The 16,445-nt window shown below is 38.7% G+C and overlaps 1 protein-coding gene and 1 long non-coding RNA gene across 2 annotated transcripts in view; one reads left to right on the top strand and one right to left on the bottom strand.

The window, feature by feature from the left end:
* The window catches only part of LOC116738075, a 71,038-nt gene extending 59,508 nt beyond the window's left edge, over window positions 1–11,530 (bottom strand). The window contains exon 1 of the long non-coding RNA XR_004343639.1: window positions 11,127–11,530. This is a non-coding gene — a long non-coding RNA (uncharacterized LOC116738075). The remainder of the gene's footprint in view (window positions 1–11,126) is intronic.
* Window positions 1–16,445, top strand: part of MCM3 (minichromosome maintenance complex component 3) — a 42,700-nt gene that overhangs the window by 12,572 nt on the left and 13,683 nt on the right. Inside the window, 6 exon segments of the mRNA XM_030315708.1 lie at window positions 11,486–12,067; window positions 13,184–13,261; window positions 13,263–13,303; window positions 13,723–13,943; window positions 14,389–14,495; window positions 14,497–14,508. Coding sequence (XP_030171568.1) covers window positions 11,990–12,067; window positions 13,184–13,261; window positions 13,263–13,303; window positions 13,723–13,943; window positions 14,389–14,495; window positions 14,497–14,508 — 537 coding nt within the window. The 5' untranslated portion in view covers window positions 11,486–11,989.

Genomic DNA, 16,445 nt, shown 5'->3' with positions numbered 1-16,445 from the left:
ATAACTCCTTCTCTTCCCCCCACTATTCCCCTATTTTCTTTTTCTTCTCCCACTTCTTTCTTCCTTCCCCCCAGCCACCCAATGGCATCCAAGAGTACTCACTCATTCCACTAATAAAACACTGTGTTAAATTAAATTGCTGACCCCTGTTATAAGGAAACAGAACTTCCCAGTGGAACTGGGTTGTTCAGCTCCTTAGTCCTCTGGTGTAAGGAGGGCTCATGATGTTAACTATTTTGTGAATGGAAGTTTCCTAAGTGACAAGAAATCAAGTTCAAATCCTAAGATCTAAAGCAGTCAGATAGAAATGGTCTAACACAGAAAAGAAGAAAGTATCTGGATAGATATGTTTCTTTTGAACTTGAGTTTTTCTTTATAAAAGAGTTTGAAACTACCAGTTTCAAACAATAGAGTTTGAAACCCAGGTACTTACCACCCACATTTTATAGGTTGACATTGTCATATTTGCTTCAAATCTTTTCTTAAAAATATTTAGATTCAACTAAAGATCTACTCCCTTTCCATCACCCTTCCTCCAATAGAAATCACTCTCCTGAAGTTGGGTTTTGTCATTCATTCCCATGCATATTGTTATAGTTGATATATTTATGTGTTAATAAAAAAATAGTAATAGCTTATATGGTTTGAAACTTTTTATAAAAGGTTTAATACTGTACATATCTTTTGCTGATTTTTTTTTACTCAATATGCCCTTGATAGATGAGGTTCCTTAAAATTCTATATTCCATTATAAGAAGAAACTGGTATATTTCTTATTTATTTCTATCATATTTATTATGGTTTCTATTTACTATGCTTTTCTTTGATTTCTTTCATTTCTTTTTCCTATCTTCTGTGTATCAATGTTTTCTTTATTCCTGTTTCCTCTGCTACTTTGTAAAGGATACATTCTATTTCAGTTTTTCTAGTGTCTGTCCTTAAAATTTTAATATGAATAACTACCTTCAAAATGTCCCTTCTCCTTCCAGATACAGACCTTAGAATATTTAACTTTGATCTGCTCTAGCCATTTGCAATGCTATTATTGTGTAATGCTGTACTGATTAATATGGTAGCCACTACCCACACGCAGATACTTAAAATGAAATTAATATTAAATATAATTAAATTTTTCTTCATTGCAGAGCCACATTTTAAGTGCTTCATAGATACATGTGGCTAATGGCTACCATTTTGAACAGAGCAGATATAGAACATTTCCATCACTATTGAAAGTACTATTGGACAATGCTAGTTATTTACATCCAGTTTTAGTCCTCTCCAAATTAGTTATTAGTAGTACTTAGAGTCAATATTCCTCTAGATTTACCTTTGTGTTTACCAATTTCTTTGCTGACCTTTATTTTTTTTCCTTACTTTTGTTCAATTTCCTTCTTTCTGACATGTATCCTATGTGTCTGTTATGGACTGAATTGTGTCCTCCCCAAAATTCTTATGCTGATGCCCTAATCCCCAATGTGATTATATGTGGAAATAAGACCTTTAGGAGATAATTAAGGTTAAATGCGATCATAAGGGTGGGGCCCTAATCTAATAGGACTGGTGGCCTTATTAGAAGAGGAAGACAGACCCTTCTTTCCTTCTCTCTCCATCTCTCTCTTTCTGCATATGCTCATAGGAAAGGTCATGGGAGGACTCAGCAAGAAGGTGGACATTTGCAAGCCAGAAAGTTCTCACTAAAAACTGAACCCTGCCAGAGCTTTATCTGGGACTTCCTGCCTCCAGAACTATGAGAAATAAGTTTCTATTGTTTAAGCAATCTAGCCTGTGGTATTTTGTTATGGCAGCTCTAACAGACAAATATAAAGTCCATTTAACAAAGGTCTCAAGTGTTATTCTGAAAGTCTTTATTTTGCCCTCTTTTTTAAAAAAGTGTTTATTTTTTGAGAGAGGGAGGGGGGAGAGAGAGAGAGAGAGAGAGAGAAAGAGAGAGAGAGAGAGAGAGAGAGAGAGAGAATGAACAGGGGAGGGGCAGAGAGAGAGGAAGACAGAAGATCCAAAGTGGGCTCTGAGCTGACAACAGACAGCCTGATGCAGGGCTCAAACTTCTGAACCATGAGATCATGACCTGAGCCAAGGTCGGATGTTCAAAGGACTGAGCCACCCAGGTGCCCCAATTTTGCCCTCTTTAATTACAGTTTAACAAGATATAGGATTCTAGGCTGTCAGTTATTTTCTTTGGGAATTGAAAATATTATTCCATTGTTTTTTAACCTTTGTTGTTATAATTGTCAAATCTGTGGCCAGTCTAAACTGTTCTTTTTTGGATTACTTTTAATATTTCCCCCATTTTCTGGGTTTCATTACAGTGTGTCTAAATGAAGGTTTAATTTCATATTCCTTGCTTTGGATTCATTGTGATTCTTTAATCTGAGGATTCTTGTCGTTGACCAATTCTGGAAAATTTTTATCTATTATCTATTTCCTTAATTCTTCTCCATCTAGAATTCCCATTAAATATATTTGAAACTTTTGGGGCGCCTGGGTGGCTCAGTCGGTTAAGCGGCCGACTTCGGCTCAGGTCATGATCTTGCAGTCTGTTGAGTTTGAGCCCCACGTCGGGCTCTGTGCTGACAGCTCAGAGCCTGGAGCCTGTTTCAGATTCTGTGTCTCCCTCTCTCTGACCCTCCCCCGTTCATGCTCTGTCTCAAAAATAAACATTAAAAAAAAATAAAAATATATATATATTTGAAACTTTTCCTTCTATCATTCATTTCTCTTAACTCCTCTTCATATTTTTCGTTTCTTCTACTCTGCATTATGCATATGCATTATGGCAATTTCCTCTGCTCCATCTTCTAGTTTACTAATTCTCTTTTCAAATGTGTCTATTCTGCTTTTAATCAGTCCATTACTTTATTTTTTAAATAACTGTATTTTTCAATTGTAAAAGTTTGATTTGCTCAAACCTACTTTTCTTTCAGGGTCTTGTTGTATACTGTTTCTTTACCTATTTATTTTAAATATGTTGATTTTAGAATCTAATTAAATTTCTCTGGACTTCAGTTGTCTAGATTATGATGGGGCTTTAAATTAAATGGCCTCAACAGTAACTTCCACTTTTGAAGTTTTAGTATTCACCCTGATACTCATTTATTTTTTTAATAAACACTGTTGGCATACTTTGCATTTGCCATCAATGAAGGTGGCATTGGAGCATGGCAGTGCATAAAGAATGATTATTTTAAAAGTCACTTTCCCCAGACCTCTAGGGCTTTGAGCCAACATCTTCCATTTTCTCATATTCCCTTCCTGTATTGGCACAGAAAGAAACGGGTGGCTAACCAGATGAAAATAGGCCAGGAAAAATATCCATCTGGGTTTGTTTTCAGATCAGAGATATTTTTTGGAGGCTCATCAAAGAATCCAGTTGAAAGCCTGGGGAAAAGAGGTAAACACTAATCCTCTCAGCTTTTCAGAGATTTTTGGTTTGATTGGTGTAGCACTTAAAATACAAAACTAGAGTGTTAATGGTTTTTCTATACTCTCTAAAACCAATGGAATATTGGAGGGCTGGAAGAGGGATAATGAAGGCCTGTATTTCTTTTTATCTAAAGATCCCCACACTGAGCTAGAAGAATATAAGAAGGTGCTGGAAGTGTACAGTAGGTTATAAGCTGGGGGTGAAGAATATAGGATGTGATCTTAATATATTTCTATAAAGGGAAAGTGAGTGATCAATACAACCATCTCTGTGGCTTATGTTCCAAAGTGCCTCACAAGCATCTTTCAAATTCTGCTCCATGTCAATGTCAAATGTTCAGTGAGTAGGGGATGCAATGAGATTCAGTCTTCCTAAACCCTGGTTTCTGGTCTGTCAAACTGGTTGTGAATGCTGTGCACAGGAACTAGGTTCTTAGGCAAATGACATGGAGCCAATTAAAAGTGACATTTAGCTTACTTCAAAGAGCACTGGCTTCCCCCAACACTCCCCCCACCACCTGCCACTGACCAAATGCAGTCATGCTGCTTTTATGATTTATTTCCTTTGTTTAGATTTTTAGAATAAACTTGATGGAAGCATAATTTATGAACAGTCTGCTTTATTGAGATATAGTTTATATATACTTTGTTTTAAAATTCAACAGAATGTTATTTTCCTTCTTTTTCTATGCTGTCCCAGACAAAGTTTTGGAACTAAATGTCAAAGCTGTATTCCTCTCCTGATTACTGGTGTTTTGAAAGATGTAGGTTGCCTCTTAAATTTCTTTTCTTCTGTGTCTTAACTGCAAAACAATTATTCATTCTAAACAGTAATCTAATTAAGTATCATTAGCAACTAGAAGCTTTTGTAAGCACTTGAGGCACTGTGTGTGAAGCACGTGCATTTTTTCTACATATACATAATTTTCATCTCTCTTTCCTTCATTCCTACTTCCATTTAAATAGCTTTTAGATGTGTCCATTTTTCCTTTGAAATGTTTCACTCCCATTCTTCTCTTTTAGTTCTTTCTTTGCACACACTTTCCAGCCTGATTTCTTTTATTTGATTAAAGTAATCCATTCTAGGAGCACCTGGGTGGCTCAGTTCGTGTGACTCTTGATTTTGGTTCAGGCCATGGTCTTGAGGTTCGAGAGATGGAGCCCCGAGCTGGGTTCTGGGCTGACAGGGTGGAGCCTGCTTGGGATTCTCCCTCTCTCTATCTGCATGCTTACACATGTGTTCTCTTTCTCTCTCAAAATAAATAAATATTTAAAAATAATCCATACTACATATTCTGTAGCCCGATTAACCTTCCTAAAGCACAACTTCATACAGTCTTCCCTTTGCTCAAAGACTATCAATGGCTGCCTTTTGCCTATGAAATCAAGCACAGCCTTCTAACTCTGCTGGTCAGTGTCCCCTATAGTCAGGCCCAATGAACCCTTGCTTCACTGTGTACTCACCTGCCTTTATATTTTGCTTTGAATGTCATTGCTGTCAGATCTCTCTGCTGGAAATATTGCCCACCTTTTGATTCTCAAACCAAATACCATCCCCTTTCTTTAGTTTCCCATCATCACTCCTGTGCAAATTTTATTCAATTTATTTTTTAAAAAAATAATTTATTTTTTAAATTTACATCCAACTTAGTTAGCATATAGTGCAATAGTGATTTCAGGAGTAGAATCCAGTGATTCATCCCCTATGTATAACACCCAGAGCTCATCCCAACAAGTGTCTTCCTTAATGCCCCTTACCCATTTAGCCCATCCCCCCACCCACAACCCCTCCAGCAACCCTCAATTTGTTCTCTGTATTTAAGAGTCTCTTATGTTTTGTCCCCCTCCCTGTTTTTATATTATTTTTTCTTTCCTTCCCTTATGTTCCTGTTTTGTATTTTAAATTCCACATGAGTGAAGTCATATGATATTTGTCTTTCTCTCATTTCACTTAGCATAATACCCTCTAGTTCCATCCATGTTGTTGCAAATGGCAAGATTTCAATCTTTTTCATTGCCGAGTAGTATTCCATTGTGTGTGTATGTACATATGTATGTATATGTATATATGTGTATATATATGTGTATATATATATGTGTGTATATATATATGTGTGTGTGTGTATGTATATATATATATATATATATATATATCCATCCATTCATCTGTTTATCCATTCATCTTCTTTATCCATTCATCTGTTGATGGACACATTTGGGTTCTTTTCATACTTTGGCTATTATTGATAGTGCTGCCAGAAACATTGTGGTGCATATGTACCTTCAAAACAACACACCTATATCCCTTGGATAAATACCTAGTAGTGGAATTGCTGGGCCATAAGGCAGTCCTATTTTAAAATTTGTGAGGAACCTCCACACTGTTTTCCAGAGTGGCTGCATCAGTTTGCATTCCCACCAGCAGTGCAAAAGAGATTCTCTTTCTCTGCATCCTTGCCAACATCCAATGTTGCTGAGTTGTTAATTTTAGCTATTCTGACGGTGTGAAGTGGTATCTCACTGTGGTTTTGCTTTGTATTTCCCTGATGATGAGTGATGTTGAGCATTTTTTCATGTGTTGGTTGGCCATCTGGATGTCTTCTTTGGAGAAGTGTCTATTCATGTCTTTTGCCCATTTCTTCACTGGATTAGTTTTTTTGGGTGTTGAGTTTGAAAAGTTCTTTATAGATTTTGGATACTAACCTTTTATCTTATATGTCATTTGCAAATATCTTCTCCCATTCTGTCAGTTGCCTTTTAGCTTTTCTGATTATTTCCTTTGCTGTACAGAAGCTCTTGATGAGTTTTTTTGTTTCCCTTGCCTCCAGAGACATGCTGAATAAGAAGCTGCTGTGGCTGGGGTCAAAGAGGTTTTTGCCTGGACTCCTGTGCAAATTTATATCTGCCATTTTTTAACTCATATGGCACTTTGTACCATGCCTAGAACACATGTTGCCTTTTCCCAGGGTAATTTATGTTTGTGCCTTATTTTTCATACTAGATTGTAAACTTCTCATCTTACTCATCTTTGTATCCTCCTAAATACCTTGCATATAATAAAAAAAACCTGGCATCATTATTTGTAGTATAAATAAATATCCTCACCTCAAAGCTCTGTCAGCTGAATAAAGATAAGCATTTAAAATACTTTTGAGGGGCGCCTGGATGGCTCAGTCAGTTAAGCATCCAACTTCAGCTCAGGTCATAATCTCACGGCTAGTGAGTTTGAGCCCCACATTGGGCTCTGTGCTAACAGCTCAGAGCCTGGAGCCTGCCTCAGATTCTGTGTCTTCCTCTCTCTCTGCCCCTTCCCCGCTTACACTCTGTCTCTCTCTGATCCTCAAAAATAAACAAACATTAAAAAAATTTTTTTTAATAAAATATTTTGAAACTTCAAAATTATGATGTATGGTTTACTTACCCCAAGTAAAGTATTTTAAAATATAAATATCCATTTGATCAATATTTAAGTGAATTCTAGTAAGTCTGTTGGGTAAGATTCTGCATTTGGATCTTAACATACTCATTTGTTCTTAAAGGAGTATTCAGTATAGTGATACAGACCTTGGTTCATATCCAGCTTTTGACCTTTACTGGTATGGGATTCTGGGATATATATTTTTTTAATGTTTATTCATTTTTGAGAGAGAGAGAGAAAGAGAGAGCAGACTCCAGGCTCTGAGTTGTCAGCATGAGCCCGACACGGGGCTTGAGCCCACGGACTGCAAAATTGTGACCTGAGCTGAAATAGGAGGCTTAACCAATTGAGCCACCCAGGCACCCCCTGGGATCTTTAAAGCTGTAGTCTCCTCATCTGTAAAATGAGAATTAAAAATAACCATATCGTGGAGTGCCTGGGTGGCTGGTTTTGGCTCAGGTCATGATCTCATGGTTTCATGAGTTCGAGCCCGCATTGGGCTCTTCGCTGGCAGCACGAAGCCTGCTTGGGATTCTTTGTCTTCCTCTCTCTCTACCCCTCCCCCATTCACACTGTCTCTGTCTCAAAACAAAGAAATAAACTTAAAAAAAAAATAACCACATCACAAAGTATTTTAAAGATTAAATGAGATTATATGGTAAAATACTTAGCATAGTGTCTGACACATTGTACATGTTCAATAAATTGTTGCTATTTTTTCAAGTTAAATCATAACCTATTTCAAGAGATAGATTTTTGTATTCTAAAGTTGTGCTAATATGGTAGATAATACCCACATGTGGTAACCGAGCTTCCAAATTGTGGCAAGTCTGAATTGGGATGTGGGTAAGTATAAAAATCACACTGGATTTTTAAGACTCAGTATAGAAAAAAGGAAGGGGTGCCTGGGTGACTCGATGGGTTAAGTATCTGACTCTTGATTTCAGCTCAGGTCATGATCTCAAGGTCCTGGGATCAAGCCCCACCTCAGCCTTGGCTCTGTGCTGAGCTTGGAGCCTGCTTAAGATCTCCCTCCCGTTCCTGCAGCCCCTCCCCACTTCCCCAATTGCACGTGCATGCTCGTGCACTCTCTCTTGCTCTCAAAACGGAAAAAAATTTTTTAAAGTAAAATATTTTATTAATACTTCTTTTATATTGACTACATATTGAAGTGATATTTTAAATAAATGGGGTTAAATAAAATGTATTGTCAAATTAATTTCACCTCTCAAAAGTAAAAACTGTTTTTACTTTTTAAAACGTAGGTACTAGAAAACTTTACGTTATATATGTGTCATGCGTTGTATTTCCATTGGGCAGTACTGAGCTAAAGTCTCTGGTCAAGGACAGAATTTGGTATACAAATGTTCAACTAATATTTGGCTGACTGATACACTAAATCTCTTCATCATTTTATTATATTGGCACAATTAAAAGCATAGAGTCTGTATTTTTTTAAGTGTACACAAATCAAGACAGATTTCCAGAGTGTTTATTATTAGAGAATCTCATATGTAAATGAGTTATTTACTCAGTAAGTTTTTGGTAATTTTCTCCTGCAAATCTTTAAGCACTGAAGCAAAACTCTTCAAACAGAGCTTTGGGGAAATTTGTGAAATTAAGAATGGGAATGACCTTTTATTTGTCAATAAAATCTTGGTTAAAAAAAAAGGAATGGAGATGACCTTTCCAGGACTAAGTAACCCAATTGCTGAAATTAACTTTGGCAAACAACAATTAATCACAAATTGTCAGTATGCCAACTATGTTGTCAAATCTAGTGGGCAAATCAGGATCACTGATGCCCTTTGGCTCCTGCATTTTCCTGCTTTTTATAGCATATCTAACCTGAAGGATTCCAGGAAGCAAAGAATAGGAGCAGATGCTATGACACTCTCCTGTTGGTATAAGACATGCTGGCTAACTCCAGAGACCATTTGGTCTTCTTCCATAGTGTTCCTTAAGCATGGAGCAAATGCCTCTGATGGTTCTCAACACAGGCAGAATTAGGGCCAGACAATACTTTCTGAATGTATCACTCCTTTAGCCTACTGGATTTGCAGCCAACAAACTCTCACTGAAAGAAATGCATTGATTGGTTCTATTCTAAGCTTTCGGTGGGAGTGGGGAGGAGGCTTGAATATGATTGTTTGAATTGCTCCAGAATTCACCAGAGTGCTTCCTCCCCTTTTCTTCCAACATCTCTTGACTCTCCTTCAACCACTAATACCTGCACCACCATCTCACCACCACCACCACCAGTGGTTAACATTTATTTAGTGCTTACTACATGCCAGGCACTTTTCTCAGTATTTACCTGTTATTACCTCACTGAATACTCAAGTCATTCTTTAAATTAGATACTACTTCTAATTTTTCAAGATGAGGAAACTGAGGTAGAGTAACTAAATAAGTTGCCCACGGTCACACAACTAATAACTAGAGCAGCCAGAAAGAGAAATGAGGCTGCTGATCTTGGTGCTCAAGACCCTACACTATGTCAGCTGGAGAATATTCTGACTAGTCTGTATAACATAAAGGAAGAGATCTGCTTGGCCAGGGCAAGCCTGGACCTGTAGGTTATTCCTTAGGCTGCTCTGGCACCTAGAGGTATAGAATTTTTTACTTCCAATCTTTTGTGGCCTTTGAGAGAATGATAAACGTCTATAATGGCCGATGGCATTTTCCTGGATGCCTAAAGCTAGTCTTTAATCACAGGGTATTGTTTGAAGTCTTGCAACACATAATATTGTTCATTGGTTTGAACAAAGATGTGTATCATTTAGTGAGAATAAATCATATTTCTTATGGTGCCTTTGGGTACTTTTTGGTCTCTAAGGACATGGAAAATGGAAGTACTGCATATTCTTTGCAAGTTTTGTTTTCTACCATCTTCCTACATACTTCTGCTCTCCAGGGAGCCCCCTAGTGTTTCTTTAGCCTTGGAGACTGGCTTAGGTCCATCAAGACATAGGGTGGAGAGAATGGATACAGAGGGAAAGCAAGAATGTGAGCAAAAATGGAAACTATTGATCCACTACTTCATCAGGTTACATGTGCTTCATTCTGAAGAAGTACATTGGCTAAGCTCAAGTAGACTCTATATAAGATGTGTACAAATGCCCCTAACTTTTTTTTTTATTTAATTTTATTTTTTTTAGCAGCAACCTGATTGATTTTTCTTTCTGAATAGTTTGGAGGAGTAGGGAATAATAAATGAAACAATTTCTTTGCTCAAAGATCTACACCCTAATGAATGGGAGAAACACCAATTAAATATCCAAAAGTCCTTCATGACTGAAGATTATGACATTAAAGCAAATAAAGTCTTTATCAAGAAACACAGTATGATTAATTTTAAATGGAATTGTCTTTACACAGTTTCCAAATTTGCCATAGGCTCACGGAATGTTAGAATGGGATAAATAATTAGAAGTTTTCTAATTTCCTCATCTTTTGTATGAGGAAACTGAAGCCCACAGAAAAGTGTGTTAGAGTCAAAGATTTGGTTTCATACTCTCACTTCTTTGGATTTTTCCTTTACAAATGAAATTATTTGCTTAATTTGCTTGCTTGAACTAAGCTTCCTGATTCTCGTAGTATTAATTTCAATTTGTTTACAGAGCTGAGAATATCATCAGTACTGCTTTCAATATATTCATAAAATGATAGTTATAATCAGGTGATAAAGGCACTTTTAAATTAATATGGAATTATCTCTTACTATATAATTGCAAACAGGATCCTCATCTAGAATTTCTATTTTTTTTAAAAAATTTGCCTGTTAATATAAACAAAAGCAAGCAGTCAGATGAGCACCCATTTTCCTTGACTAAGGATCAATGTACCTGCCCACCAGGATGACACCAAACACAAAGATACTATAAATTGTGTAATAACTAAAAATACATATTTCACATACATATAGATGGCATATATATTTTGTTTAGGCAGACTACACTTAGAATACTTAGCAGGGCACAGTAAGTCCTGAAGACATTTGAGTACACACATAATAACAATTTATTGAGTCGTACACTTATTAAAGATTAAAAACAAAACAAAAAACCTTGTACGTGCAATTGATCTTTTAGTTATTTGTAATTTCAGATTTACTGTATCTTAATTACGACTGATACTTAAAAGAGTGGTTGAAACACTTTTTTTTCCCCTGTTTCTTCTTCGGGTTAATTATCTTTCAATAAACGAAGTTATTTTAAAAGATCTTGTGATCTCCTTCGAAGGCGAGAAAGCTTTAACTTACCCATTTGCAAGTAAGATGGTGTAGTAATTATGTCCAGACCTTTGTAGAATAACACGCGAGGCCATCTCTAGGTGGGGGGCGGGATACGATACTGAAAATGTTTCTTTCACTTCGCCCTCCTCCGCGGCCTGATATGTTTACGGGTATTTCAGGCAACGGTAGTCAGAGAGCAAATGGGTCGCTGAACTAAAGAACCTTTCCCAAAGATGCTATTGTTCTATTTCCACCCCACAGATTCTCAAAATCCACTTTGTTTTTTCGGAATTCCACCTGAGGGCAGTTGCTTGGGAAACATATCCAGTACACTTGGTTTAATACATTTAAAAAACGATTTGCTTTTATGTTTTTATCTCCCTGAGTATCAACTCCCATTCTCTGACATTTCGGCTACTTCCAGTCCAACCGCCAGGCGATTTCCTCACTCAGCTGCAGGTCAAGGAACCTCGGCTTGAAAAAACGCTGCAAAACATCCGGTAAAAGGGGGAAGACTACGACTCCCAGAACGCAGTGCTTCCCGGTCTTGCCCGGCTGCCCAATGACCAGACTTCGCGAGCCTCCTCTCGGCCCCATTGGTCAGTTTTCTTGTCAGTGAAGGAAGAAACAGACGGCCCCGGAGGTCACATTTCCCGCCACGGCAAGGCGCAGCTCCGTAAAGCCGAAGAAGAAAAAGTTCTCGATTGGACACTCACTATTTTGGCGTAAGAGGAATCAGCCAATCAGAATGTGAATATCCCCAGAAAAGCCCCGCCCCTTCTCAACGTAGCCTTTGGTGGCGGGAAAAGTTCGGAAGTTTTCGCGCCGGGGCGGGGTCAGCTGGGGACCCTTCGCGCGGGCTTGGAGGTAGCAGTTCCTAGGCGGGGAGCATGGCGGGGACCGTGGTACTGGACGACGTGGAGCTGCGAGAAGCGCAGAGAGATTACCTGGACTTCTTGGATGACGAGGTGAGAAAGGCACGGGGTCACGAGTCTCTGTTGCTTGGAGCCCCTGGGGACGCTGACGGGCCGAGGTTGGCTATGGCAGATGCCGCTCCACGCCGAGCGGTGGCTCGGCCCCCGGAGCTCCCGAGAGGACTGCTGGGCCTCCGGACTGTTGCGGCCGGACCGGCCCCCTCAGGACCTTTCCATGCCCGATCTAGTAACGTTTCTCCCGGTGGAATCCGTCGTTAGCTTGTCGCCTGTAGGTGCATCCTTGACAGAGCTATCCTGTAACTTCTCCTAAGTGCAAATGATAGCGGGGTCTCGCGAAAGGCGACGGGTTTCTTTCAAGTGCACACAAAATAGCAAAGCTCCCTTTGACCTTTTGGAGATCACTCCCTGCTTTCCGAATTTGGAGGGAGTGTGGGGGAAAGAGTGCGTTAGAACGGTAATGACCCGCTACGTTGTAGTTGCGCAGATTCTAATCACTGACTTCCTACGTGGCAGAAAAGATTTCTTCCTAATTTGGCCGCATTCTTTTTCTATGCCACAGGAGATGCAGAGGAAAAGTATTTGGTATGCTGGTAAAGGGGGTTTTGTATGCCATCCATGATTGGAAGCCTTAGAATACTGGTAAAGCATTTTGAAAGGTTGATAATAGTGTATCTGTAAACAAATAGCGAAGGCTCCCTATTCCTTTAGGTCTGGATATGAGAGAACTCTTTCCTATTCTACATACAGCTGATCGAGAAATAAAATCTCTTAATTCCCTACATAATTCTTAAATGAAAAGTCATTTTGATATGCTAATCTTGTTTTGACGAGATTTTTACTCGTCCTTGTAGACTTATTATTATGAGCTTGTTTTAATTCCCCATTAAAAGTTGAGAAATGACTGCATACAGAAAAGTTGTAGTTGTCAGTAGAAATAATAGCATGGGCGTTGAGGAAATCATTATAACTCCTGCAATGGCCTTGTAGGGTGTATTTGGAATTTCAGGTAGTGAGTGAAAATGTGGAGAAATTGGGGGTCAGCTGTGCTGCAGAGAATGACCTTTATCTTGCCGTGAGAACTGCCTCTGTTTAAATACCATCTTATATTTGAATTTATGGCTGTTGTGATATGTGGTGGCTGTTTTGTAGGAAGACCAGGGAATTTATCAGAGCAAAGTTCGGGAGCTGATCAGTGACAACCAATACCGGTTGATTGTCAATGTGAATGGACCTGCGCAGGAAAAATGAGAAGAGGGCCTAACCGGTTAAGTGGCAAGGGTTTCCAAGAGGATATCCTGGCTCCGAGTGAGAATGGCTCCCTTTTCTTTTCTCCGTATTGGAACAGGCTTCCGAGGAGAGGATCTGGATGAGATGTTTTTGACCCTCATTGCCTTACCACCTATGTTTTTTTCCTTCTTCCCAAAGTGGGTGGTAGGCATTTTCCTCTGGAGAGCTCCCCCTTCCATGTTTAACTGAGTATCATTTCTGCATCGTTGAGAAGTTGAAGTAAAGTTCGCTGTCAGTTCTGATACAATTTACTGAGTCTTGTAAGATGGCAGGAGAAAGGAGGAGCTAGATTTTCCACTTGTTGTTTTGATCATCAAGGAATGTCCACTTTTGTTTTTGAGGGTCAGTTTTTTTAATTTTTCTCTCTCTGCTTAATAATTCTTTCTCTTAACCATCTGCAGCCTCCTGAGCAATGCCTTTGAGGAGCTGGTTGCCTTCCAGCGGGCTTTAAAGGATTTTGTGGCCTCCATTGATGCTACCTATGCCAAGCAGTATGAAGAGTTCTACATAGGATTGGAGGGCAGCTTTGGCTCTAAGCATGTGTCTCCCCGGACTCTCACTTCCTGCTTCCTCAGCTGTGTAGTCTGTGTGGAGGGCATTGTCACTAAGTGTGAGTGGCTTCAAATAGGGGACTAAGGGAATGGAGGTGGGATAGACTTAGGGGGGGGCTGGGAAACCAGGAGAGGCTGAGAGGAGCTGGGTAGCATATAGCATTGAACTTACAGGATGAAACTGGAAGGAGCTGTGAGTGTGCACCATTAGGGGGTCCAGAATGATGAATTCTGCTGAGAGTAGGGGAATCTTGGCAATCTCTTCATTCTAATTCTTAACTCCTATGACTTCTTGGACAGGCTCGGTTATACTTTAGATTTTATACAGATATGTTGAGTTCTACATGTAAATATAAAGATGAGTAAATGGTAAGTATTAATGAAGTAGCTTCAACTAGTCAGAAGAATACGGTATTTGGAGTCATGACAGGCTTGCCTGGGTCAGATTCACCTCTGTCAAACTGTCTAGTTGCGTGACTTTCTATGCATGTTTCTATTCCTAGGCTCTCTAGTTCTGTCCCAAAGTCGTCCGCAGTGTCCACTACTGCCCTTCTACCAAGAAGACTATAGAGCGACGCTATTCTGATCTCACCAGCCTGGTGGCTTTTCCGTCCAGTTCTGTAGTATCCTACCAAGGTGAGGGGAATGATTAATTGGCCTTCTTGGCGGTTGGAATCAAAGATGTCTGTTTTCATGCAAATAATTGTGTAATGTTTGAAGTCTTCTAGAAGTAAATAAGCTGAAAAGTAAGCATTAATTTAAAGGAAAGATTGGTTGCTAGCCAGAGTTTAATATGGAAAGCCTTCAATTCTTTTTTTTTTTTTTAAATGAATACTCACTTTAGAAAATCTGGCAAATTATGAAAGTGTGGAAAAAAGCCATCAGTCTACATTGATCTTTTAGCAAAGTTATATACAAGTTTATAATCTACTTAAGTAATATGGGAGAATACTTACGCTATATTGCTGCTATGAAATCTTTGCAAATATTTTACTTTAGGTTTGGAGAAGAATGGCATTGGAAATGGCTCTGTATTCTTAGTGGTCAGATTGATCTGAATGAGGACGTTGTGAGACCCTCTTATTTATTGAGACAGAAGATGATTAATATTGGGTACTTGATTGTCTGAATTCATTCTATCAAGGAATACCTTTCCGCTGCCATCAAATAATAAGTTGAGAACCACTGCATCCAAAGAATTGTTAAGTTCTGTGGCAGACACAGATATGAATGAGACCCAGTTCTTGTTTTCAAACTCAGCTAGTGCAGGAATCTTAACATAAAACAAGAATGAATATCTTAGAATTGTAACTGAAGCATACTTTAGAACCTTTAGTCAGCCTCTAGGTGAAATGCTGAGGTTTGAGAGGTTAAGTGACTTGCATATGGTCTCAGTTAGTGATGACCCTAGACTAGAATACATGTCTTTTACTTTCAGGCGCAGTTGGGTTTTCTAAGTCACCCTGCTCTCTTCTTCATTAAGAGCCCTCCTTCTAGAATGTCTTCAGTAACTACTGAGGGAGTATTCTTCTGTTGATTACTGGGGGCCAGGCTTCTTTGCTCAAGACCTGAAATACTTTGGACTCCTGGAGGTCATCTAGTATGGGTACTTAAGAACATGGCTTTGGAGTTATACTTGCCTCAAGTCCGGGCCCTGCAATTTCCTGTGTGACTTTGGGGAACTCTCCAGCCTCAGTTTCCTTATTTGTTAAATGTTGAAAATACCTGCTTAACGGAATTGTTGTGATGCTTATATGAGATAATCTCATGAGATGATAGCACAATGCCTTGTACATGTAGCACTTAGTAAGTACACAGCCGTTGTGTGTTTAGAAAACTCAAATGGCAAGAATCAAAGTTTAAAATGTTTTCACTGAAGTTTAATATACATACAGGAAAGCTTACAGGAGTTTGCAGCTCAGTGAAGGTTTCACAAACTGAATATACCTGTAAATCAGCATCCAGACCAGGAAATTGAGCCTTCCTAATATTCAGAAGTTTTTGAAGGCCCACACTCCCCAAGGCTTAACCCTATCCTGATACTTAGCTTGCCTGTTTTTATATTTTATCTGAATACTCCCATGTTGGGCTGCCTTTGTTCAATAGATATTTATGAGATTCATCCATGTTGTAAATAGGTGTATTTATACATTTCAATTGCTGTATAGTGTTCATTTGTGTGGAATGCCACATTTATTTAATGATTCTGTTGATGGCATTTGGATATTTTCTAATTTGGGCTATTAAGAATAATACTGCTGTGAACATTGTAGTATGTGGCTTTGGGCAAATGTTTCTGTCAGGTATGACCTAGGAGTGGAAATATTGCATCATAGTAAAGGGGAAATAAGAATCTTAATTTAGATGTTTAATATAGCCATGATTCCTTCAGACTGTAGTTGTCCCCTCCCATTAAATGATTTGTTACTAGAACAGATGGGAATAGAAAAAAGCTAGAGAAGACATTTGGCTTGTTTTTGTTCCTAAATACTAAAACCTCAGGTCATTTTCAAATTGGATTTGTTTCCTATAAAAATGAGTATCGCATTTTTAAGACCAGGACGAGATAATGC

This window comes from Lynx canadensis, chromosome B2, assembly GCF_007474595.2.
Source record: "Lynx canadensis isolate LIC74 chromosome B2, mLynCan4.pri.v2, whole genome shotgun sequence".
NCBI lineage: Eukaryota > Metazoa > Chordata > Mammalia > Carnivora > Felidae > Lynx > Lynx canadensis.
The sequence above is the reverse complement of the archived record's forward strand: the minus strand, read 5'-3'. Positions and strand labels throughout refer to the sequence as shown.